At 33.3% G+C, this 25,035-nt stretch overlaps 2 protein-coding genes across 5 annotated transcripts in view; both read right to left on the bottom strand.

Annotated features, from left to right (window-relative positions):
* Positions 1-1,696: 1,696 nt before the first annotated feature.
* LOC128243169 (deoxynucleoside triphosphate triphosphohydrolase SAMHD1-like) lies at positions 1,697-22,567 on the bottom strand. Of its 4 annotated transcripts, none has more exons than XR_008262782.1 (14): positions 22,430-22,567; positions 22,057-22,123; positions 21,685-21,751; positions 18,205-18,365; positions 13,978-14,093; positions 13,412-13,488; positions 11,684-11,827; positions 9,587-9,634; positions 8,278-8,655; positions 7,258-7,349; positions 6,551-6,607; positions 5,539-5,722; positions 4,027-4,044; positions 1,697-1,781 (listed from the first exon to the last, which is right to left on the bottom strand). XR_008262782.1 is itself a non-coding variant. In XM_052960760.1 (12 exons), coding segments are annotated over exons 1-12 (1,359 nt in total). In that variant the 5' UTR covers positions 22,431-22,567; the 3' UTR covers positions 5,357-5,571. The 4 variants fall into 4 exon arrangements, 1 of the variants encoding a protein (XP_052816720.1); XR_008262781.1 differs by having other exon boundaries at positions 1,700-1,770; XR_008262783.1 differs by having other exon boundaries at positions 1,700-1,770; positions 8,278-8,640.
* LOC128243168 (deoxynucleoside triphosphate triphosphohydrolase SAMHD1-like) overlaps positions 22,436-25,035 on the bottom strand; it is a 71,555-nt gene continuing 68,955 nt past the window's right edge. The window contains exon 15 of the mRNA XM_052960757.1: positions 22,436-22,590. Coding sequence (XP_052816717.1) covers positions 22,570-22,590 — 21 coding nt within the window. The 3' untranslated portion in view covers positions 22,436-22,569. The remainder of the gene's footprint in view (positions 22,591-25,035) is intronic.

Below are 25,035 nucleotides of genomic sequence, written 5' to 3'. Positions count from 1 at the left end.
CAATATCTAATATATATGGCCATTCAAGAACTTTTGCTTTGCGACCAGAACAACTATTGTAACCAATGCTAAAAACCAAATTCAAATTTGTTCATTTTTCACCTTTGTCACTAAAGCAAGGGACATTAATCTGCCCATTGTTGATGAATGTGCATCAGAATGACCAGTTGTGCAACAACAAAAATGTTGGAGTAAAAAGGCAATACCAATTAACTAAAATTAAACCCACATACCATATTGTATGACTTTAGTTTCACTTGAGCTAAATATAAGAAGTAATAACGGTCTTTTTATTTTTGTAACAGTGCCCTTGACCCTAGACCCTATTATCTCATTACAACTTACGCGTAACAGTTTTACGAGTCTAATTTCGATCAGACATTAAGTAGATTTTTCAACATTTTTCAAATAGTTTGTCATGTTATTTTCAGTAGAACTGCTTTCAAAATTATTCAAAATGAGAATATAACATATGTTATACCAAAACAAAAGATGAATGTCTAAGCTTATTCCTGTTACTAGAAGTAACTTGAGACTATTTTAGAAATTGATGCCAGGTGCCCAACTTCACGTGCAGACTAACATTTCGCAGACTAACGATTTTATGAAGGTTTATTACCATAACTGAGATACTCTTTTAGATAATTGTAACACTAAATTCCACGCTATATATGCCTTATTCTAGTCAAGGGCTACAACTCTGCTAGGCACATCCACATACAAAACAAGGTGCACAATTTCACATGCTGGTTTTTTTTCCTGTTAAGACTCTCATAACTTTACAGTTATATCAGCACAAGACTACATGCTTTCTTTGCCATATTGTCACAATAATAATAGCCATTATTCCGCAAATATTTAGCGAACAATACCCAAGGTACACACCTTGAAATGCTGCTAAACATTCCTATTTCCTAATGATATATTTTTGGAGATATACATAACAAAAGATTGAAGACTCCATTGGCTATTTTTTAAGTCTGTCAATGGCCATAACTTTGCACTTACTGGATGAAGCAACGCACGAAAACCAAACTGCACAACTTCACATGCTGGTTAACATTTCTGTTTTGTGACTGGCTAATTTACTTTTTGAGATAGCGATATCCAGGATTGCAAACTCTCAAAATTAACACTAAGTCAATGGCCATAACTTTGCATTTTCTGGGTTCAGCCACACAAAATGTCCTAAATGCACACATTTACATGCTGCTTATTATAATTGTGAAGTTTCATTACTCTGACTAATTCACTTTTCTAAATAGGTGCTTTATAATATTATATGATGTATGAAATGATAGACAATGGCAAAAATAAATGCTACCCCAAAAAGTGTGGGGAGGATGAGAAAACTTAACATTGTTTCCTTCTAAAACAGAGCATAATTTTTGTATTTTATATGCATCGACGTACATATGAATGTCTTCAACTATTTTTAAAGTTTTTCTATGGCGGTTTAGCAAATATCAAAATATCTTGAATGTTGAAGACAAAACCAACACTGATAAAGATGTTATTCTAATAACACCAAGGCTATCAACATATCACGTTTTTATTAACAACGGTTTTTCATTTTCTGATCTAATATCTTTGATTTTGATGAAAAATATCGTTGCCACCAAACTTAACAGTTTTATTTCAGGTAACAAAGTATTGAACATTTAAAATTATAAAGTATCGTACGTTGATGGAGATAATTTTATCATCTGTTTTGGGCTTATCTTTATCCATCTTTTCGATCGCCTCCCTTATCATCTTTTCTGTGTCCTCCTGAAAGAGAGCTAATAAGAAATGATAGTATAACGTATATGCCCGCATAATGGCAACCAATTAATTGCACATTAATTAGATTAAAGGATTTCCCTACCTGTTTATTATTCATGAACACAAGATTTTGTCAGTCAATATTCCCACAGTACTAATGAAGTCTTAACAGAATACATAAAGTACCTGGGTAGCAGATGATGTGTTACATATGTAGTTTGAAATTCGCAATGCAAATTTCCCATTTTTTAAAAAACATTAATGAATGAAAAACTTGCTGCGTTTTGATTTCACAACATTGTCGATTACCGAAAATACCCAAATATAAATACTTCGCAAAAATATCAAAATCAAATCAAAACTGAACAAAAGCATCTCATACAGGTGCTGTTGGTAAACCTTTCATCAGCTAATCAACAGCAATAATGTTCTTTTAATTATTTTCGACAAGAGTGATGGAACTTGCAACATACAATGATATGTCAATTTAAACATGTGTATCACTTTTATGGGAGTACCTTGACCAATATCTAATATATATGGCCATTAAAGAACTTTTGCTTTGTGACCAAAACAACTTTTGAGACCAATGCTAAAAACCAAATTCAAATTTGTTCATTTTCCACCTTTGTCACTAAAGCAAGGGACATTAATCTGCCCATAGTTGGTGAATGTGCATCAGAATGACCAATTGTGCAACAACAAAAATGTTGGAGTAAAAAGGCAATACCAATTAACTAAAATTAAACCCACATACCATGTCGTGTGACTTTAGTTCCACTTGAGCGAAATATAAGAAGTAATAACGGTCTTTTTATTTTTGTAACAGTGCCCTTCACCCTAGACCCCATTATCTCATTACAACTCACGCGTAACAGTTTAACGAATCTAATTTCGATCAGACATTTAGTAGATTTTTCAACATTTTTCAAATAGTTTGTCATGTTATTTTCAGTAGAACTTCTTTCAAAATTCTTCAAAATGAGAATATAACATATGTTATACCAAAACAAAAGATGAATGGCTAAGCTTATTCCTGTTACTAGAAGTAACTTGAGACTTTTTAGAAACTGATGCTAGGTGCCCAACTTCACGTGCAGACTAACATTATGCAGACTAACAATTTTATGAAGGTCTATGACCATAACTGAGATACTCTTTTTTATAATTGTAACACTAAATTCGACGCTATATATGCCTTATTCTAGTCAATGGCTATAACTCTGCTAGGCACATCCACATACAAAACAAGTTGCTCAATTTCACATGTTGGTTATTTTTCCTGTTAAGACTCTCACATCATTAAAGTTATATCAACACAAGACTACATGCTCTCTTTGCCATATTGTCACAAAGTTAATAGCCATTATTCTGCCTATATTTAGCGAACAATACCCAAGGTACACACCTTGAAATGCTGCTAAACATTCCTATGAAGAGTTATCACTCTTCCTAATTATATATTTTTGGAGATATACACAACGAAAGATTGAAGGCTATTTTTTATGTCTGTCAATGGCCATAACTTTGCACTTACTGGATGAAGCAACGCACGAAAACCAAACTGCACAACTTCACATGCTGGTTAACATTTCTGTTTTGTGACTGGCTTATTTACTTTTTGAGATAGCGATAACTAGGATTGCAAACTCTCTAAATTAACACTGAGTCAATGGTCATAACTCTGCATTTTCTGGGTTCAGTCACACACAATGTCCAATTGCACACATTCACATGCTGCTCAAAATTATTGTGAAGTTTCATTACTCTGACTTATTTACTTTTCTAAATAAGTGCTTTATAATATTATGTGATGTATAGAATGATAGTCAATAGCAAACATAGATGTTATCTCCGTCTCCTCAAAGAGTGGTGGAATAAAGAAAACTCAACATTGTTTCCTTCTAAAACAGAGTATAATTTTTGTATTTTATGTTTATCGATATCCAGATGAAAGTCTTCAACTATTTTTAAAGTTTTTCTATGGCTTTTTGCAAATGTCAAAAAATATCTTGAATGTTGAAGACAAAACCAACACTGACAAGGATGTTATTCTAATAACACCAAGGCTATCAACGTATCACTTTTTTATTACATATTATTTTATTTTGTAACAGTTTTTCATTTTCTTGTCTAATATCTTTGATTTTGGTAAACAAAATATAGTTGCCATCAAACTTAACAGCTTTATTTCCGCTAAGAAAGTATTGAACATTTCAAATTATAAGTTTTCTTTAACATCTTTTTGATCACCGCTCTTACCATCTGTTCTTTGTCCTCCTGAAAGAGAGTTAATAATAGATGATAGTATAACATGTATGCCCGCCTTATGGCAACCAATCAATTGCACACTAATTGTATGCGATTATTGTTTAGGTTATGAACACCATTACTTCTAAATAAATGAATAGAATAGGAGATATAGTAATTGACCAGTTCTAAATGTTTTTATAGCAGTTGGTGAATTATATTTTCCAGTAAAACATGTATGCATCCTCTTGACTGCAGTGGAAAAGTTGATTGTAAAATAAAAAGTTAAGAATAAGGGCAATGCAAGTTATTTAGATTTTCAGATAGCTGCTTTAAGGTCAATTGAAGTGCTAACTTATGATTCTATGATAATACGGAAATGGTCAATTTCTTGCAACTATCAATTAAAACATGAAAGTTAGCAATCATAATATCTTATAAAAACAGTAATGTAATACTTATATTGAAAGATAACCGTCAGTCCCAGGCATACCTTACTTATCAATCGAACAAGCATTTTGTGTTCAAGGTCACTTGGACCGAGCATTTTGACCTTCTTAGCTTAAAAACAAGAGGCGTCATCTGCTGGCAATGACAAACATACCCACTTATTGAGCTTAGGCCCAAACATACTCTAGCTATAAATTGGAAAAGCTTTTTGTGTTTAAGGCCACTCAAACCGTGACCTTTGACCTACTTCCCTCAATATCAAATATCAATAAGTTCATCTGCTAGTCCTGACTAACCTTTACACAACGTTTTAGAATTATAGGCTCAAACATATCCGAATTATCGATAAGATAAGCTTTTCGAGTTTTAAGTCATCATTACCGTGACCTTTGACCTACTGACCTCAAAATCAAAAGGGTTCATCTGTTGGTCATGACCAACCTCTTTATTAAGTTAGAGGACTAAAAGTTTTCTACAACCATATGCAAAGAAGCGTACCCTCGTTCGAAAACCCGAATTCTTCGAAGGAAGGTCATAAATAACAAGAGCACCGCAAACGATGTTTATGCTGGTCAGTTTTTGTACGAAAACAGAGGCTTACCAAAATATTACTTTTGCACGTCTACCAGGTTTCATGAAGATGTTTAATGGTTTTGGCCAGTATTACCACAAGTTTATGAAAACTACAAACAGCAGACACCAAAGCAATTGCAACAACTTGATTGTTTTCTTCGAGACATTTGACGATTGTATTCTCAATAATTTTGTGTTTGCATTTATTGTTTTCAAAGTTTGCATCTAGCATATGTGTTTCTACACAGTTTCAAAAGTGGCAATTTAATTTCACCTAAAAATGATGAAATCTAAATATTACCAAGTGGAAAGTAAATATTCAAATATTTTCACCATTTATTGAATATTGTGAGACTACACTACGTCTCACTGAAGCTAGATTAAGCTTGATTGTTTTCCTTACAGTTTGAGTTGTTGATGATCCATTTTAACTGTCATTAAACAACAACAGACAAGCATTGCACTTTTCTCCTTGTCTTTATTGTTGAACATCCAACTTACTTTCTTTTCGGGAATATGTTTTTGTCCAACCAACTAAAGATCGCGCTTTAACACTTTTTCGAGAATTTCTCGTGACTCCTTCAGACCATCGTTTGTTGAATTAAGTATGCGGTTGAACACATCGTCCGTCATCTGACTGAAGGCTTTCATATCATGTATGGACTCAGACATTTTAAACTTTTTCCTGAAAGATTCATGTAAATCGTTCTTTAAATGTTTCTAGTTATCATACTATTATTGATATTATATATGAAAAGGATTGCAAATTAAAAAACATTTCTTGTTCACAGTTCAGAGAGGAAACATTCATAATGTATGGGATTTGTCACAATTACGGATATATTACAACAATAAGCATCAATTATACTAATCTGATGTTATATTCTGAGATGGTTAAATGCATGCCCAACAATATTCGAAATTTCTTTTCAAAAGTTATGTAAACCATTCAACGAGTGAGAATTGAACATTTCTTTCAGAAAACATTGAATATCACATACCGTTGAACGAAGGATTTTCTTAATTTCGTTTTTCATCCAATACGTAACAAGTAAATGGTTAATGAGAAATATATGTTTACTTAATACAATGTTTTTATAAGGTTTAAATTCAGTGCATGTTTCGAAACGTTTATGTTTTAATGCACACCTAAGTACTCATTTTGAACTCTGTAAACCTTTGCATTTAACTGAATGTAAATACCATACAAATCAAAAATCAGGTTTGACACTGCTAAGTCAGTTTTGATTCAATTTACACGAAAATAAAGAATGATATCCCCAAAATCCTTGTATCTCTGTCACATTAACGTTTTGAATCACGCATTGAATTTAAACCTTATTGAACGCATTATATTTAGTGAAAATATCTTTCTTATTAAACATAGTACTTGTTACTTATTGGGTTCAACGAATCGATCCCTTAATTTTGGCAAAATTACTTCCCCATTGAAGACAGCACTGTTTTCTATTTATCAAGGGAGGTCACTCAATACAATTATATTTATACTCACTTATCTTTTCCAGTAAATTCGATAAAACCGTTGGCTTCAACTAGAGCTTCAGTAACCCTAAAAAATAAGAATATTATTTAATTTTACCTAGTATGTGTAGAAACAAATACAAAAGATCGAGGGATATTATTAAGAAGATAAAGCAGACACAAGAGTATTGCAAGAGGATCAAACTTTCATATATTATTCACCGTCAATAAAGGAGCATTCCATGATAAAACCAGGAGAATGTGGCCTTGTGACATACGCACGCGCGCACACACGCACGCATACACGCACACACACGCACGCACGCACACACGCACACACATTTATTGTCACCGTTAGCATGCGCACTTAGGTTCACGAGTCTGAAGAAGACACCTAAACAAAAGCAATACTTCGATAAACTTACAAGCTTCAACAATATAGCCACAGAGAGAACTATAACGCTGGTCTAGTTTCTTTCCACTCATTCAAGGGGCTGAACCTGACATTTATTAAAGTTATTGCCCACGCTATGCATGTGCATATTGTCTCTGGAAACATGTGTACCAGTTTCTTTTATGCTTTTCGCTGAAATATGGAGTTTTAGCAGTGAAATAACTGCATTTAATATTTCCCTGTTATCTAAGGACCAAGTTTAAAAAATCACAAAACAGAAAACTTCAAACATACAATGTTGTTAATGTCTGCCGAGTGAATACATTGTTAAATTGGCATCTTACATTGTCTCTATGATCTTGGTGGTTTTGTGTTGGTAGGCTTTACTATGTAGCGTACGGCGAGTGTGAAACATCTCATACAAGTTTCCCACTTCCTGTGAACAAAATCAGAGAGTTTTATTTAAAAAGCTCTAAGTTTATAATATATATTAATATTTCAATAAAGACCTGACTCCATATGACATACATGGTACATTATTATCAAGAGCTATAACAAACTAGGTCCTAAATAGCTTTCGATAAGTGAACGAATTATTTACTTATTTCTTGTTAATGGTTACAAGAGCGCCATGGTTCTTCTGAAATGCATAGCTTTGCTAAAGTAAATAGAATATTTAACTGCTTCAATCATATATACTTCGTATAAACTGATCAATAAACTTTTATATCTCCTAGGGTACCCCGGGGATAGCCGGGGTAGAAGGGCAAAGTTTTCATCTTCCAGGTGGCTGACTGCCAATTGACTGGCGCAATACAATTTCCTCACTTAAACTTAAATAATAAAATAGTAATTTTGTTTAACGTAAAGATTATTCCCTTTTTTCCTTATTCCAGAGTCTAAATACTACAGAAAATGATACCCAACACAAGTTAGTGTGCTTAGCTTAGAAGTTATGATGTTCGAGAAACTTACACGTGTAAGGCCATTAAAGTTGCACTCTTACAGATTGACCGTTTTGACTGTGTGTTTTTTTAATTCATTTTTTTCCTGGAACGCGCCATTTAATTGCGAAAATGCAAGGAAACCAGGATTAAGTCTGCTAACATAAAATCAGATCGCAAGTCTTTATATACAGGTATATGTTCAAAAAATGATGTTGTATGCATTTATCCTAAAGCGTAAGTAACGCTTTTAGCCATAAAACATTCATTGTCGATCGAAAATTTGAACAACTGCGATCTGATATTTTGGTAGTAGTCTTAAATCACTTGGTTTTAGAAAGTGACGCATTTCAAAACAAAAAATAATAAAGTTGTAAAAACGGTTAATCTTTGAGAGAGCAGCTTAAAGGGCAGGCGTACCTTATCCCGGTAACAAATCTGGAACTCTTCTTCAGCTTCTGAATTCACCTCTTCTTTAGCTTCTAAATTCACCTTTTCTTCAGCTTCTGAATTCACCTTTTCTTCAGCTTCTGAATTCACCTCTTCTTCAGCTTCTGAATTCACCTCTTCTTCAGCTTCTGAATTCACCTTTTCTTCAGCTTCTGAATTCACCTCTTCTTCAGCTTCTGAATTCACCTCTTTTTTTACTGGAATCACCTCTTTTTTTACTGAAATCACGCGGGAAAACTCGATGCATCGATTATGGTCAAAGTTGTTCCGAATTCCCAGCATGTGGCAATCCCGCGCGAAATAGTCCCATTTGTCAACGTCAATGCCATTCCGCTTGTTGGAAACCACCTAGAAGAAATAATAAGATAACATGAAGTAAGATTAAGAATACAGCGAAGAAAATGAAGCGAAATAGCTCGTGTTAATCATTAAGATATTACTGCAGGTCATCTAAGTGACTTAGAATGCAACCTCATTGACTGACACATTGTCAACGCAAAATTCGACGCAGGGAGTGCGTATCGGATGAATAGCAGTAGGTGGACCCTTTACACACGCGAAAATTGATTTTTTTAATGATTGAGCATAGTGCTTAATGATTGCCTATCTACAATTTCCTTGGCTGGAGATAGAGTTAGATTTATAAATAGTTTTTTTATTGTTACAATGTTATACTTTGCAAGTTGTCTGCAAGAAAAACATAATTATAAATTTCAAACTGATTTAAAAAAAACACTTCAAAAGTGATTTATCTGAAATAAGTGTTTATGATTTTATTATCATATTGATACCAAAGTTAACCAGAATTAAAACATTACATATACAAGGCACTCCATTAATATAACTTTTGATGCTCATGTAATAGTTAGATGACTTGAAGCATACCTTAATGAATAAGAATGGGTGGAGTGAGCGTAGCGAATGAGCCGATCTTATTTAATTAAAAATCGTAATTGACTTAGAATACAACCTCATTGGCTCATACATAGACAACGCAAAATCAGACGCATGGAGTGTGTATCGGATGCGTGGCAGTTTAAACTTAAAACACCATCGAACGGTGAAATTTTAATGATAAAGTCTAGAAATTAATGGTTGCCTATCTGCAATTTAAATATCTTAAAATGTCGGTTGTATTCTAATAAGTTAAAAACATGTTGTTTTTACTTTTTCATAAATAATATTACCTTTTTAGAATATTTAAAAATGAAAATGCTTTACCTTCAAACATAGTTTTGGTGTTTTATAATAGAACACATAAAACTATTTTTTGTTTTACCTCGTATAAAAAACTCTTTTCCTTTGGTCTTCCATTCAGTGTCCAGTTCTGAAATATTCCATTTATTTAGATAAGTTAATTGTAATAATACCAAAATTGTATTTTGGAATGAAAGTACAAAAGGGAAAGTTGCTGATTTTGTGTATATCGATGAGTTAAGGAGACTTTTGCACGACCATAATTTTCTCGCATCACATTTTTCACAGATAGGAAAATAGGATCTCCACAAAAAGTACACTGACGTTTTCCTACCTTCAGTTCATATATCCTTATTACTTCACAGACTGGTGCTAAAATGCTTTTTATATAAATAATTTACTATTAAGTATAACTCGTTATTAAACGTTCGTCTCTTGCAATAAAAGAATGGACACGTTTTAACATTCAGAACAACGGCGTCACGATCATTTAAGCATTTTAACAATACTATATAAACAATACCTTTTATATAGAAATTGCACTTAAGGAAGCAATCAATCCCGGTCGCCTTAACCTATTACGTGTTCATATTTTGCAATTATCATCATCCCACAAACAACAATTTATCCCAAGCTTCCACCGCCAATGTATTTTATTTCACTAAACCTTCTGTTACTCAGTTGCTGATTTACTTAGGCGTGCAATGAAGGACCTGCCCCCCCCCCCAACACACACACCTCCAGTTGGCTGTCAAGTAAAGTCACCTTGTCTGTGATAACTATTTTGTCAACATAACAGAGAAAATAATGTGCCAATTAACCATTTTGTATTGAAAAAGCTAACATTTTCTTTGTAGACTACCCCAAAGTTCCCCGATCCCCCTTCGCCAACATTCAAACAATATCAATGTCGGTTTAAGGGCTCCTGTCAAATAGCTGTGCACCCTAAGTTTCGCCCTAATTAATATTAATTTCAAGTACCGCCCCTGCAAATCCATAACCTCTTGCATGGGATACAGGTAGACGTTATATCCAAATTAAAAAATGTGCTATATCCATTTTTAATCCTCACCAAACAACATGAAGTTTGTGTGTTCAATTTATACAATATTGAAAGTATCTACTACTGCTGCTGCTGCTGCTGCTGCTGCTGGTGCTACTACTACTACTACTACTACTACTTCTACTACTACTACTACTACTACTACTACTACTACTACTACTACTACTACTACTAAAACCAATACTACTACTACTACTACTACTACTACTACTACTACTACTACTACTACTACTCCTACTACTACTACTACTCTTACTACTACTACTACTCTTACTACTACTACTACTACTACTACTACTACTACTACTACTACTACTACTACTACTACTACTACTACTACTACTACTACTACTACTACTACTACTACTACTACTACTACTACTAAAACTACTACTACTAAAACCAATACTACTACTACTACTACTACTACTACTACTACTACTACTACTACTACTACTACTACTACTACTACTACTACTACTACTACTACTACTACTACTACTACTACTACTACTACTACTACTACTACTACTACTACTACTACTACTACTACTACTACTACTACTACTACTCTTACTACTACTACTACTACTACTACTACTCTTACTACTACTACTACTACTACTACTACTACTACTACTCTTACTACTATAACTACTGCTACCACTACTACTACTACTACTACTACTACTACTACTACTACTACTACTACTACTACTTTTACTACTACTTCCATTACCACTACCACTACCACTTGTACATTAAGGTTTATTTAAGAATAAAAGCAATTTAAGTCATTATCTCGGAAAAAATGATTCTCTTGTTTAACCAATATTTGGTCAATCATATACGTAACAAATAAAGACTGGGGGTAATATGATTATATTTCCCAGACAAAGGAATGATATAATCTGGGAAACTTCTTGTCCTTTAGCGTTATACCATTCTATCTCATAGCACTTTGCCTTCTAAACCTGCCACAGGCTATAGATGTATAAACAAAGTTCAAGCCTTCTGAATGTAATCCTTTTAAAAGTTACATGTTTATTGTATTTGAATAAAAAATAAAATAAAATAAATCTATGATTATAGCTTAATACTTTACTGCAAGCTAACCTTCTGGTCTAGTTCATTGGGTCTATCAATCTGTTCCTTGATAAACACACGGTCTTGCTCTGTCAGTCCGTATTTTTCAAATTCCTTTTCCAGCTTGTTTTCTTTCACCAGATGATCAAACATTTTGGTAGATCCTTTTTCATGCTGGGAACCAAATAATTGTGTTTTAGGACCAGAGGTTTTGCCAAAAATTCTCGAAACAAGCTTCAGTCTTTTATTTAATTTAGCCAAATTACATGTTTAACCTTATTTAAAACCTCAACAAAATTCATCATGAGCACCTTTAAAATAGTTATCTTTAAAATCCTCAGAACTCTTAAACATGAAATATAAAACAAGATAAACAGCGGGCTAAATTTGATCCCATGATAAGAGACTTAAGATGTTTCGAGAAATTGTATGTATTCTTCTGTATGTAACATGGTTTACTAGATTCGTGTTACCACTTATCTATTGATGCAATTTGGGCGTCTAGCAGTAACTGGTTATTTAGTTATGGTATCTGAATTCCACTTGGTAAGCAACATAATAACTGGTTAACTAGATAATATTTGTGTTACAAGTAATCTATAAATATATTTATACAACTGGTTATCATCTTATCATTGAGTTTCGCGAATATTAACAAGATACATATATAGTTATCGCGAAAATGTTGTGGTTAACACGACACAATTAGTAATGTTATCTTTTATCAGTGTAAACAACAATACATGTATATCAAATAATAAAACAAAAATATTTAATGAGGACATTATTTTCTGCGTTCATTAGAGGTCAAATTTACGGCGCCGGTGTGCCGTCTGTCCATAATGGCACACCTGGTCCGTAATGGACAGACGGCACACCGGCGCCGTTTTTTAACCTATTTATTGCATATGCTTATTTTTTATTTCATTTTTAAGACAAACAAAACATTTCCTTTACTCTACAATAAGTATTCATTGATTGTTTAATTAGACAATTATCAAATATATCACCGATTGACCTATGACGTAGCTATTGTATTCGTGACGTCATCAGAGTCATTGTTTTGGGGTCAAAATAGTTTTGTGTGGAAGGATAAATACTAGAATGATTTAAGATATTTCCTAAGGTAAGGTTATTTAAAACATAGATATGTTATATACCTATAGAATGTTGAAGCAACATCAAAATCACACCACCACGTGTTAGTGTTTTAATGAATACTACTTCAACTTGTATTATTTAGCAGTTTTAAAACAACAAAAATGGATGAGTAAAATATGTCGATGACATATTCTTGACAACTGTCAATGCAGAACTTGGATTAATATAAATGTAAGGTACAATCAAACGCCACTGGTTGGTTTGTGTATCCTTTGGTCTTGGATTACACAAGAAATCGTATATTGAAAATGGCAGTGGAAATGATGGTACGAAAGATGTATTAGGTATAAGCATACTGTAAGGTAAGATTTCGTTAACATCAATATTATTTGTAATTTTAATTACTCGTAAAATAGGGGCTTGCCATGCAAGCAACCTTTCTCCGGCCATGTTTGCGTTGCTTAAAACGTCGAGTTCTGCCGTTACCTGTTCAGGTACGCGTTTTACCGGGAGTAGTCACATGATGGATTTTTGGCACACCTCGAGGTGTGCAAATTATGGATACTTTGCACACCAGCCATTACGGCGAAGGAACCCGGTCCGTAATGACCCATTTTCGGCCTAATCAAGAGTAATAATGATTTGCATGTATGTTACCGTCCATTTTGGATCCGTATCCATTTTGACAGCGGGAATGAACATTCCATCAAAGAGATGTGAGAATGGTCCGTGACCTGAAATCAAATGGATAAAGGAAACTGTTTAGGGAAAATAAATCCTAAAAATGCCTTTCCCATCACAATGTAAACATTACGTGTTTTTATTTTTTATTTTTCATTACCAAAAAAACTATTGATCATGTTGGATATTTTGAATTTTTTGTTGGATAGTTTCAATGTATGCTAATTATCCTAAAGCAAACTTTAAAGCATCGGGGTGAACGCTTACATTCATCTGTTATTTTATAAGTTCAAAAGGGGCATAACTCTAATTTTAAATGTCGAAGTTTTGGGCCTTGCTAAAAATGCGCGTATTGTCTCTGGAAACAAGTGCGGGCAACATAATTATGTATTTGGTTTTATTTGAACAGCTACAACGTTTTTGAGTTATGGTTTAGGTTTAATATTTTGCAAGCCGATGTACTGACAGTCACACCAAGGTTGTGACAACTGTTAATTTTGACAAACAAACAAACAGACGAGCTTAAAACATTCAAGTTTTACCAAGGTCATGACAAAGTCCCGCTATTTCCGCACAGAGAATGTCAGTGTACGTGATTTCCAGTTTTGGCTGCCGATCTTGAAACGCACGCACCAATTTTCCCGCTAAATGACACACCCTGAAAAAGATTACAATATTGTATAATATGCTATACCTTAATTCCGGTTATATGTAGCCAATACGTATTTTTCTTTATATGACATTGCGCTTTTTCGATTAATCAGAAAGTATATAACTCCTTAATTTGATTTCAAAATAGATGGTTAATTGACAAAATTCTATGTATTTACGATAAATATTATTTTTTATACAGTAGTACATTTTCCATCAAAATCTTAGAAGGAAATTGTGATATTTCGACTTTGTTTAATGAAAAACATTTTTAAAGACGTTCGGTACGTATTGTGTCTAAACAAGGAATGATGTCATGACTATATAACATAATAATACCGGATATGACGTCACGATATAAAAGAAATCTGATTTCGTTAAAGATTTAGTATTTCTCTTGTAAGTCTTACTGGATATGATCTAAGTATGCATACTACCTATAAACATAATAAAAACGATCGATGTATCGTTAGTTTTAAATCATTTCAAGAATTACATTTCTATAATACATATGTTTTTAAATATACATATATCGATCTACAGTTCGACATTAAGTACACAGTAAATGTGTGAAATTCGACCACGGGGACTGAGAATAAAAAGGAATAAAAACGGGACAGGGGGAAAAGTCGACACGACCGGAAAATCGAGATATCCGACGTCGACATACCGAGTTTGGACTGTAGTAACATTTTCATTAGACATTCGTTCCCACAAAAATGATCATCCTTTCTTCCCGTGAGATTGTCACAGCACGTAAGAGCGAATATGGCATAATTGCCCGTGGAAGACGAGTACGTGCACCATGACGTCATTTTCGCGAAAAAAATATGGGAGACGTATATTTATACAAGGAAAGCTGTAACAGAAATTAAACAAAACTATCCGTACAAGGAAAGTGTAATAAGTTTTACCATTAATGACACCTTCCGAGTTTCAGTAACGAGTTCTACCTGGAACCATACCGGATGTAAATATCGGTGACAGTCAACAAGCAGCGAGACAAGGAGATGTTTTGTTAAAACATTTTGTTTTACTTTATCCGCTGAAAAATGTTAATTATTCAAGCGAAATGGCTAGGGTAAGCATGAACCACGAGGGGGGCACTCAAATTTGTACTATTTTTAACAGTTCCCAAAACTGGTATCAGAATGGAGGGATGTTAGGGGGTTCCATTTACGCCATTTAAAGGTGTCAAAAATTCGTTTGAAGCAAATCAATTGATTGACAGTTAAAGTTAATACTTTGATCTTGCGATGCTCAACTAAAAAATGCAAGAATTACTGGAAAATAAGTTTTTTGAAAATTTTAGATTTTGATTAAATCAGGTTAAAGATTCTGCACCAATGCAAAACGTTAAAAAACTATAGTTACATACCCATTCTGTTAAGAAATACAACAATAATGCTCATTAATCGGGTGTATATTATTAAAGGTTGACCATTATATAAACATGTTTGGATGCATGGGGATAGAAGTAACCATTGACTTTAGGCTTATTAGTAAATAATTTTGAGTATACGAAATAATTTTTAGTGTAATATGTTTTATATTTTTCTTAAAAAAAAAACTAAATTATTTTGGTTCCATTACTGCAGAAATGCCCAAACACAATAAAACCTGAAAATTTAAGTGTGTATACATTTCGGACATCAACTATTTCGGACAATATGTTTAAAAGTATGCTTTAGTGGATGTGTTTCAATTTATCTACTTTTCATTTGACTGAATTTGATACTTATGATTTTTTGAGAAAGTATTAGGTCATTTTTTTCTAAAATAATCAATATGATAATGCAGTTTAATAAAATAAAATATGGTTATATTTAAGTTGATGAAACATAAACCGTAATGCTTTAATTTTCAACAAGGGCTATTCATTGCATCACTCTAGTATCAACAGTTAATGTATTTAAAGGAAGTGTTTGGTATAAAGTAAAATAATGATAATGAGGCTTAGATTTCAAAAATGACACATCAAATCAATTTTTATTCATGTTACAAGCAGAAAACACAAACAATATTTGATTCCAATACCGTTTTTTGCTTATTTCTCTCTTGTGAAAAAAATAGGACAATACGCCAATATTTAAAATGAATCATTTAATGCATTTCTTAGACATTATCTTCCAGTTTTTTCTTACCAAGGATGGTAAAATAGGATTTATATAACCATGATTCCAAAACGGAGTTGTAGAAAACAGTTCTTTTTTAGTTTGTAAACAACATCTTACAGCTGTTTAAGGCCAATTACCAATTTTCGGGTTGAAATGTAAGACATTATTTTATTTCAGTGTTTGTAGCAATTTAAAAACAAATCATTAAAAAAATCTTCTTTTTTTGTCCAATATTGAAAATTTAAAATGTTTTGAACATCTCTTAAGTTGGATAAAAGGTGTGCAAACTTGCATTGTAATATTTCAATATAAAAGACTAAACAGTGGTTCATGCTACTAGGGTCATTCAAGCCGAGATTCTTATGAAACTGCTCATAGACTTTATTGACCCTTACTATGCTCACCTTTGGATATGAACGTCAAAATCAGGCCATGTTATAACAAAAAATATTTGATGAATATTATTGCTGTCTAATTCTGAAATCACGTGAGAAAAGGGTTGCTATTTGAGATTCCACTCACTTGCTCCTTTTCAAAGCTTCTATTCAAAACCGATTTGTTATGTCTCAGTTGTTAAGCTTTTAGACGTCATGTTTATCTAATCCTTTATTATTCAACAAAACAATTTTCAAAACCAGTTCAAACCATTGACAAATGACAAAACATATGTATTTTACAGGATAATACATGGTTGACAATGCTTTTTATTGATAATTGCCCATGTCGGAAGAACACTTGCCCGCGGGTTTTAATTTTGACTGGGGCAATTATCCACAATATAATGTATTCTTTTATAGCAATGCATGTAGCGCGAAAAGGGGCATTGCTTTAAATTATTCAGCCTATCACTTGAGCTGGTGTAAAAAGAAGTTTATGTTTGCTATTATTTACTGGAAAAAACATTTTATAGAAATAATCTGACCCTTGTCATCATAAATTACACAACCTTATTCAACTCGTCAGGAAATATGTAAGTAAACCCACCAAAGACTCGCTTGCTAACATATTTCCTGAACTCGTTCAATAACATTGTGTATAATATGACGACTTGTGGCAGATCCTATATATTTTAGATTAAATTTTTTTGGTAGTCAGACACCTTTAATGTTTGACATCCAGCCGTTAAATGAACGGGGCCGTATTACTGAATTAACCTAAAAAAATCTTATATTTACCTTACCCTTAGGTGGATTTTTTTAAGTTGTATTTCTTGAGGAATTAAGGTTCCTTAAAATACTTATTTTCATTTTAACTTGAAAGCATTTAGCATAATCAAGGGCCATAAATCCTTCCAATTTGGGCTACAGCCACTACTAATGGGTTGTCATTCTAAACATTTGCGTGTTATTTCATTTTTAAATACAGGGTAGGAGAATGATTCCAGAGAATATCCCAAATTGTATTTAAGTTACAATATGATCAATAATAAAGACAATACCTCAAACCTTTATCCTTTAAAAAAACAGACTGAAATCTATGGAATTTGTGACTAATTTTAGTTTAGTTTGGTTCTTACTTAAATTCTTTAGTTTAGAACATTTTTGATAAACTTTTAGAAAAATATCTTGACAGTGCTTTAGGTATTAGCCAGGGTTTTAAAAAGGACAAGGTGTTGCGGACGAGGGATGGGTTACTGAAAGGAAAAAATGCACATTATATCAAGCTTTGGAAAAAAATGAATGTTATTAATTTGACAGAAAGTTTTAGGAATTGTGTTTTCTTGGAATAATATCATATTGCAACAGCCAACTATGTGAAGTTCGTATGTATTTATAACTTTATTGATTTTAAAAAAAAACAACAACAGGCAAACAGTTATTATCTTAAGCATTGAGTCCTATGAAACCAAAAGGCTGTACATGCTTATCTTCATTAGGCCAGAAGGGTGCTAACAAAAAATTCATAAATCTTTCTCTATAACCGTACTTATATTGTTTCAATTATATATGGGAGTGTCGCCAAGATCTTACACTGCAAGAACATCAAAATATGATTACTCACCCCAAACTATGTTCAAATCTGTTGTGAGATGCTCCTGGATATACGAAATAGCCGTTGCCGAGTTGCTTTATGAACCGAAGACGCTGGAATTCCGGAGTGTCGATGATTTTAACACACAGTGGATGGAGTTTTATATGCCCGTGAATTGGGTCGTTGACAATCTATAAAAACGCAGATTGAACAGAGTATTAGTAACAATAACATGTGCAAGAACTGCAAACTATCATTTCACCAAGTTATTTTGTAAGTTGGTTTTAAAAGCAATTAAGCATGGGCTTAATCACTCTAGTAAACACTTTGTTTCAAATCACGTGTACACGTAAACAGGAATGTGTATGCATATACATATACATTAAATTAGATACACATATTGTTATGCCTCAGGTGAGGATCGAAAAAAGCGAGGTGGACACTCTACAACGCCGCTCTTGTGTCGTTTTATGCATATTAAATATATCGTTACACTTATCCCTTCATTTTGAAATTTGTCCTTAAATTTCAGATACTATGGTCAATTTTCAAAGACTGAGGCTTATCGTGCTTTGGGCGCCAAATGTAATAATAAGTGCAAATTGCTACAGCATAAGTGCCACTATATACATACCAATACCCAGTTACATGATGTAAGAAGATCTCGTATATTAAGCTTGGTGATAAGATGGAACAAGGAACAACTAACCATATTTGTTCAAAATTTCTTATAACATGGCACACATTGCTTTGTGTGTTCAAGAGTTCCTACACTTTAAGGAGGTACAGCTAACCTTGCCTATACTTGAAGGTAGCACAACTAATACTGTTTGTTCAGGAGTTCCAAAAATTTAAAGGGCGTACAATTAACTTGATGTGTTCAAGAGTGCCTATATTTGAAGGAGTCACAATTAACCGTGTATCTGCAAGAGTTTCTAATACTTTTAGGAGGCGCAACTAACCTTGTGTTTTCAAGAGTTCCTTAACTTAAAAGAGGCACAATTTACCTTGTGTGTTCACGAATTTCTGTACATAAATTTAAGGAGGAGCGACTAACCTACCTTGTGTGTGTTCTATACTTGAGGGAGGAACAACTATTTTTGTGTGTTCAACAGTTCTTATACTTGCGGACGGAACAACTCAACTTGTGTGTTGAAGAGTTCCTATACTTGAGGCACAGCCTATCGTGTGTGTTCAAGAGAAGCTATATTTAAAGGAGTAACAACCAACCCTGTTAGTCCAAGACTTCTCTTATTTGAGTGAAGAAAAACTAACCTCGTGTTTGAAGTGATCCTATACTTGAGGAAGGAACATTTGACCTTTTAAGTTTAAGAGTTCCTATACATGAGGGAGGCACAACTAACCTTGTGTGTTCAAGAGTTCCTATACTTGAGGGAGGCACAACTAACCTTGTGTGTTCAAGAGTTCCTATACTTGAGGGAGTCAAAACTAACCTTGTGTGGTCAAGAGTTCCTATACTTGAAGGAGGCACAACTAACCTTGTGTGGTCAAGAGTTCCTATACTTGAGGGAGGCACACCTAACCTTTTGTGGTCAAGAGTTCCTATACTTGAGGGAGGCACAACTAACCTTGTGTGTTCACGAGTTTCTATACTTGAGGGAGGCACAACTAACCTTGTGTGGTCAAGAGCTCCTATCCTCGAGGGAGGCACAACTAACCGTGTGTGTTCAAGAATTCCTTTATTTGAGGAAGGCATTCTTATACTTAAAGGAGGCACAATTCACCTCGTGTGTACATGACTGACTGTACCTGAGGGTGGCACAACTAACCTTGAGTGTACAAGAGTTGTTATACCTGAGGAAGGCACAACTAGTTCAAGAGTTCCTATGCTTGACAAATCCATCCACTATAAATCCTGACTGTTTTGCTCAACTGTTTAAGCAGCGGCTTGTTGATCACTTCAGCCAAGAATGACACACTTCCCTCCAAAATAATAACGTACTTACTCTATATAAATATGTAAAACCAAATATTGAATATGAACAGTATGTTGACGTTATGAACTCAAAGCGCTATCGACATGTGTTAAGTCAAATTCGACTATCATTACATAAACTCAGAATTGAGACTGGTCGTTACAGGAGAAACCGAGAAGAGAAACATGATCGAATATGTGTATTTTGTGATAGCAGGGACATTGAAGATGAGTTTCACTTCATGTTCAAGTGTGATATATATAAAAACATAAGAAAAAGATACATTAGTCGTTATAACTGGCAGAATCCAAGTATGTTTAAGCTTATAGGACTGTAACAAAGTAAAAATAAGAATGTATTAAACAATCTTTCTTGTAATATAAATTGTGCGATTAAAATAAGAAATAATTTAAAAAATACCTAAAGCAAAATACGGTTTCTGTTTATGTTTATTTATACATATGCTATACAAATATAGTAACATAATAATAAAAGGTTTTCTGAACTTTTTATTGCTACCCTCAACATTGTTTTCTTTGCATTATTATATTTTTTTGTTTTATTTTTATGAATGTATTATTTGTATGTGTATGTGTTTGTTTTTGTGTGCATGTACATTTCTGTGATTGTTTGTATGATGAGAGACTTTGAAGTCTAAATCAAAATAAACTACTGTTCTGTTCTGTTCTTGAAGTAGGCATGTAACTTAACTTGCGTGTTCATACGTTCCTATACAATAACGAGCCACATAACATATTGTTTGTTGAGGAGATCCTTCACTTGAAGGAGGCACAACTTACCTGATGTGCTCAACAGTTCCTATACTTTAGGGAGGCACAACTGGCTTAGTGTTTACAAAAGTTCATTTAATTAAACGAGGTATACCTTTTTCGCCAACCTCAGATAAGTAGATCCCAAAATTTAACCGTGCTAGAAATTCTTATCTTGCCCGCGGGCAAAAATAAAACAAGTACCCGTACAGAACTCATTTTTAATGGTCATCACAATGTAATTTCCTCCCTTGTTGAAGACTATCGTCTGTAGCATCATAGAAACTTTGTCTTGTGGCAATATTTAGAATGCTTATTAATTATTTCTCGCTTCAAATGTCACCATCAACAAATTTTCACGCACCTTTCAAGAAATAATGCTTCACTCTCCTCAGAACTATTTACAGACCGATTTGACAGTTAACATAATCTGAATCACTGCGCGCATATCCATGACAACCACGAATTATCACATATCTATACGCATTTATTTTCACTACGCACAAAAGAGTTCCAGCAAAAACTTCATTTTTCTTAATTTTGTTTAACTGAGGTGGGAGAAAAAGCATCTACCATTGCCGCTCGTATAAGATAGGTTCATCCCAACCCTCGCGCACCGTGTTTTGCGGAAACTCGGTAAAGCTCGTTTCCGCAAAACATCCTACGCTCGGATCGGGATCTTACTTTCTCGGCCATGGAAGATACTTATAATATATTCTGTATTCAAGAGTTGCTATATTTGAAGAGAGACTAGTAATAGTGTGTATAAAAGAGTTCATATACTTTAATGAGGCGTAACTAACCTTGTGATGTGATGTATCTTTAGTTACGTCTTCGATAAACTTCCTTACTTGTTTAATCTCCGATGGCCTTTAATGATGAGAGAAATTGGAAATAAACATACATCATTACTCTGATCATTACGCTAATAGTTTGTGTCTATTATAAAATGCTCAAAGGGATATTTTTATATATCAGAAAATCAAGCCATTTATCACTTTTTTAAAACAACACCTATGTATACCACTCCCACATTGTTCTGTTGATCACTTATGACTGAATGTTATCTGAATCCAGAATAGAAAAATTGATATATCCTCTTTCTGTATACATAGAAAGTTTGCTGTACATATTTATTTCATGAATCAGTTATGTGATGGTAGCAAATTGCATACTTTATGCCTATTTCCTTCAAATGCTCATCTTGAAGTTTCGGCAATGTCGCTCCTACTATAGCCTCCACTGAAAAATGAGAAATTCGTGAAAAAGACGAGAATATTGCAAGTGCACATTCATTTAATCATAACTATTTCAAATACGGCCAAAGACAAGGTATACAAAAGGTAAAGTAGACTGAATGGTTCATAAATAAATTAGAACAAAATTCAATTGTTGCCATTATTCCATCAATTTTTCTCCCGTTAAAGTGACCAAAAAACATCTTACATTATATCAGAACTGTGAGTTTTAGTACTTTGAATTATCGTACCTACAACAAAAATGTTTTGATTTTCAAAATAATTTTGCATAAAAACTGAATTGTTTTACTTTTAAACACTTCGGCCACATCCCTTAACCCAGCTTGATTGAGACGTTCCACAACATCATCTGTGTCCCATTGCAACCACTATTTGTCATATGACACACAGATCCGCTTTGTAGGAGGGACGTATCCGTCAGATTCAGTCTTAACCGATGAGTTTGCTGAGCTGTAAAACAGAACCAAAAAATGAAAATCATTTATTTTTCAGGAAGGTTACATGTAAGTCATGATTAATGACAGCATGGTTAATTAAAATTTATGAGGTCATATTTTTTTCTTCCGGCAACTGTGAATCTTAAAAAAAGTATATAAACCTCTCTTCTTTCAAAAATATAAATCACGAAAATAAAATTCCGGCCTATGCCAGCAGAGTATTAATAAAGCCTGATTCTACAATCAAATTGTCTAAAAATATGAATTATCTAAACAATGCACAATATGTATTTTTCTGATCTTTATTTGGGCCTTTTTTAATAAATTGGTTAACGGATCCGCCGCCCAATTATTTCGAAAGCTCAAAAAAATTATTTAAAAAATGAAAAAAAAAAAATTGAAAAAAGAAATCTGATTGTTTTTTCTGCGGACGTGAAAAGTGATGAATGTTCATGTAGAACCTGTTGTCTGGTCATTTGTAGCATAAGAGTGCAGTTTTAAAAATTGATTTCAAAATGGCGGCCTCAATGAAGCTGAGGACATACATAAAATAAATTCTCATTTACAACTTACCATCTGCAATTAAACGACTTTTTTATAGAAACTGACAACTCAACTGTAAGCGATGTAATCGCATCAGCATCAGGTGAAGCAAAAAAGGACACTATTTATGCGTCAACCGATGAAAAAGACAAGAAGGAGATATCACCAGGAATGACCTGCCAGGAGGTCTTTGAGTTCGGAAACTGGTTCATCAAGGCTAATGTCTGTATCATTGGTACGAATTCGCATATAAAACCATTGTTATTGTTAAAGTATATCGACCTGTGTGGTTTAAGTATGTCATATATGTATATTTGTGGTTAAAGCGTTTTTTTATTCCAAACATTACTCACAGTTTAAATGTATAAAAATATATTTTAGAATTGGCCTGATCCTGTGTAAAGCCTTATCACACAGGATTTCAACTTTACATACAAACGTGTTTTTGTTTTAAATATTTCTTTTTTAAAAATTGTAGAATCAAACGCTGGTGAGGCCAAATAAAAGGAAGTTGTCAAATGAAAGGTAGCTTTGATGTTATTTTCTTTTTATATTTTATTTATATTTTTTTATTTACTTTGAATGATCAACTGAAAACACGTGAAAAAAACGCTAAGCAAACATATATATATATAAACCTGTAGTCTGCTGGCTACAGTCACTGTCGTGATTTGATTCAATTTAAGTGAAGTCGAGGAATGTGCTGGTTGTGTAGCCCAGATAGATCATATATATAGTCTGACAACACCTGTAAATGACTTTAAATGTTTTTTTTAATTGTGTGTTTACCCCTCTTTAACTTTTAAAGTCCTGTGGCAATTAAGTGACATTTTATTACTACTTTCTATTGATAAATCTGTTTATTTAATTTGTATCCCAGACTTAAAGCTTCACTCTCTGTTCAAACTATGTGAAAAGACGTGTTGTTTATAGTCAGCATCATCTCGACATGAACCACTCAAGGCGCTGGTTGGTGTTGAAGAAAAAGTAGCCTTATCCAGTGGAGCTACCCTATTCACAGACCCAACCATGCCTGAACACTGTGTTTGTCCGAGGGGGCATTAACTGTTAACATATACGGAGACCGCCTACTAATCAAGTAATCAAAATCTTGGATAACTTAAATTTTGCTAAAGCTGCAGAAAATATCTTAACTTCAAAAATGCATTGCTGAAAATAAATTCATTTTTATAAGTTAAATTTCCTTATTCCATTTAAAAAAATATTTAAATCTTGGAGCAATGTAAAGTTTAAACATAATATTTTTTATACTGCTGGCGTGTCAGTGAAATTTGCTACAGTGTGTTTTTTTTCTGTTGAGAAGAAGTAGTGCCAAGCAATGAGGAGACAATTGCTGGCCAGACACATGCATATTTCATTGTTTGGTCGGTATTTGGAAATAGTGTTGTTAAAGGAAAACTTGCTGTCAAGAATTTACCTCAAATAAACAACAACAAAAAGGGACACTAAAACTGAACATTTGTAATAAGATTGACTTTATTTGTTATAATTTAAAGGCGAAGTGAATAAAATGCTTATATTATGACGACACTATTTTTAATCTGAAATTGGTAGGGGAGAATATTGGACTGTAAATCTAAGCATGTGTATGAAAAAATGAGCATTCTAACATATCAAAAGTTATTATAATATTTAGGCATTGCAGACATTGCATAGAAAACAAAACATACTTTAGCATTTATTCATTTATAAATGTCATTTTTATGTGTCAATAAGCATGTCTTTTATGTTTGTTGATATTTTGACCTTTGGGTTTTGGGTTTCACACCAACACTATGAAAATAACATGTATTGTAAAAAATAATAGCTTGTCTGGATTCCCTTCTTTGTTTTCACCATCGACATTTTTTTTAAAAATCCGTTAACCAATTAATAAAAATTGGCCTTGTGTACT

This window comes from Mya arenaria, chromosome 8 (assembly GCF_026914265.1).
Source record: "Mya arenaria isolate MELC-2E11 chromosome 8, ASM2691426v1".
Classification (NCBI taxonomy): Eukaryota; Metazoa; Mollusca; class Bivalvia; order Myida; family Myidae; genus Mya; species Mya arenaria.
The sequence above is the reverse complement of the archived record's forward strand: the minus strand, read 5'-3'. Positions and strand labels throughout refer to the sequence as shown.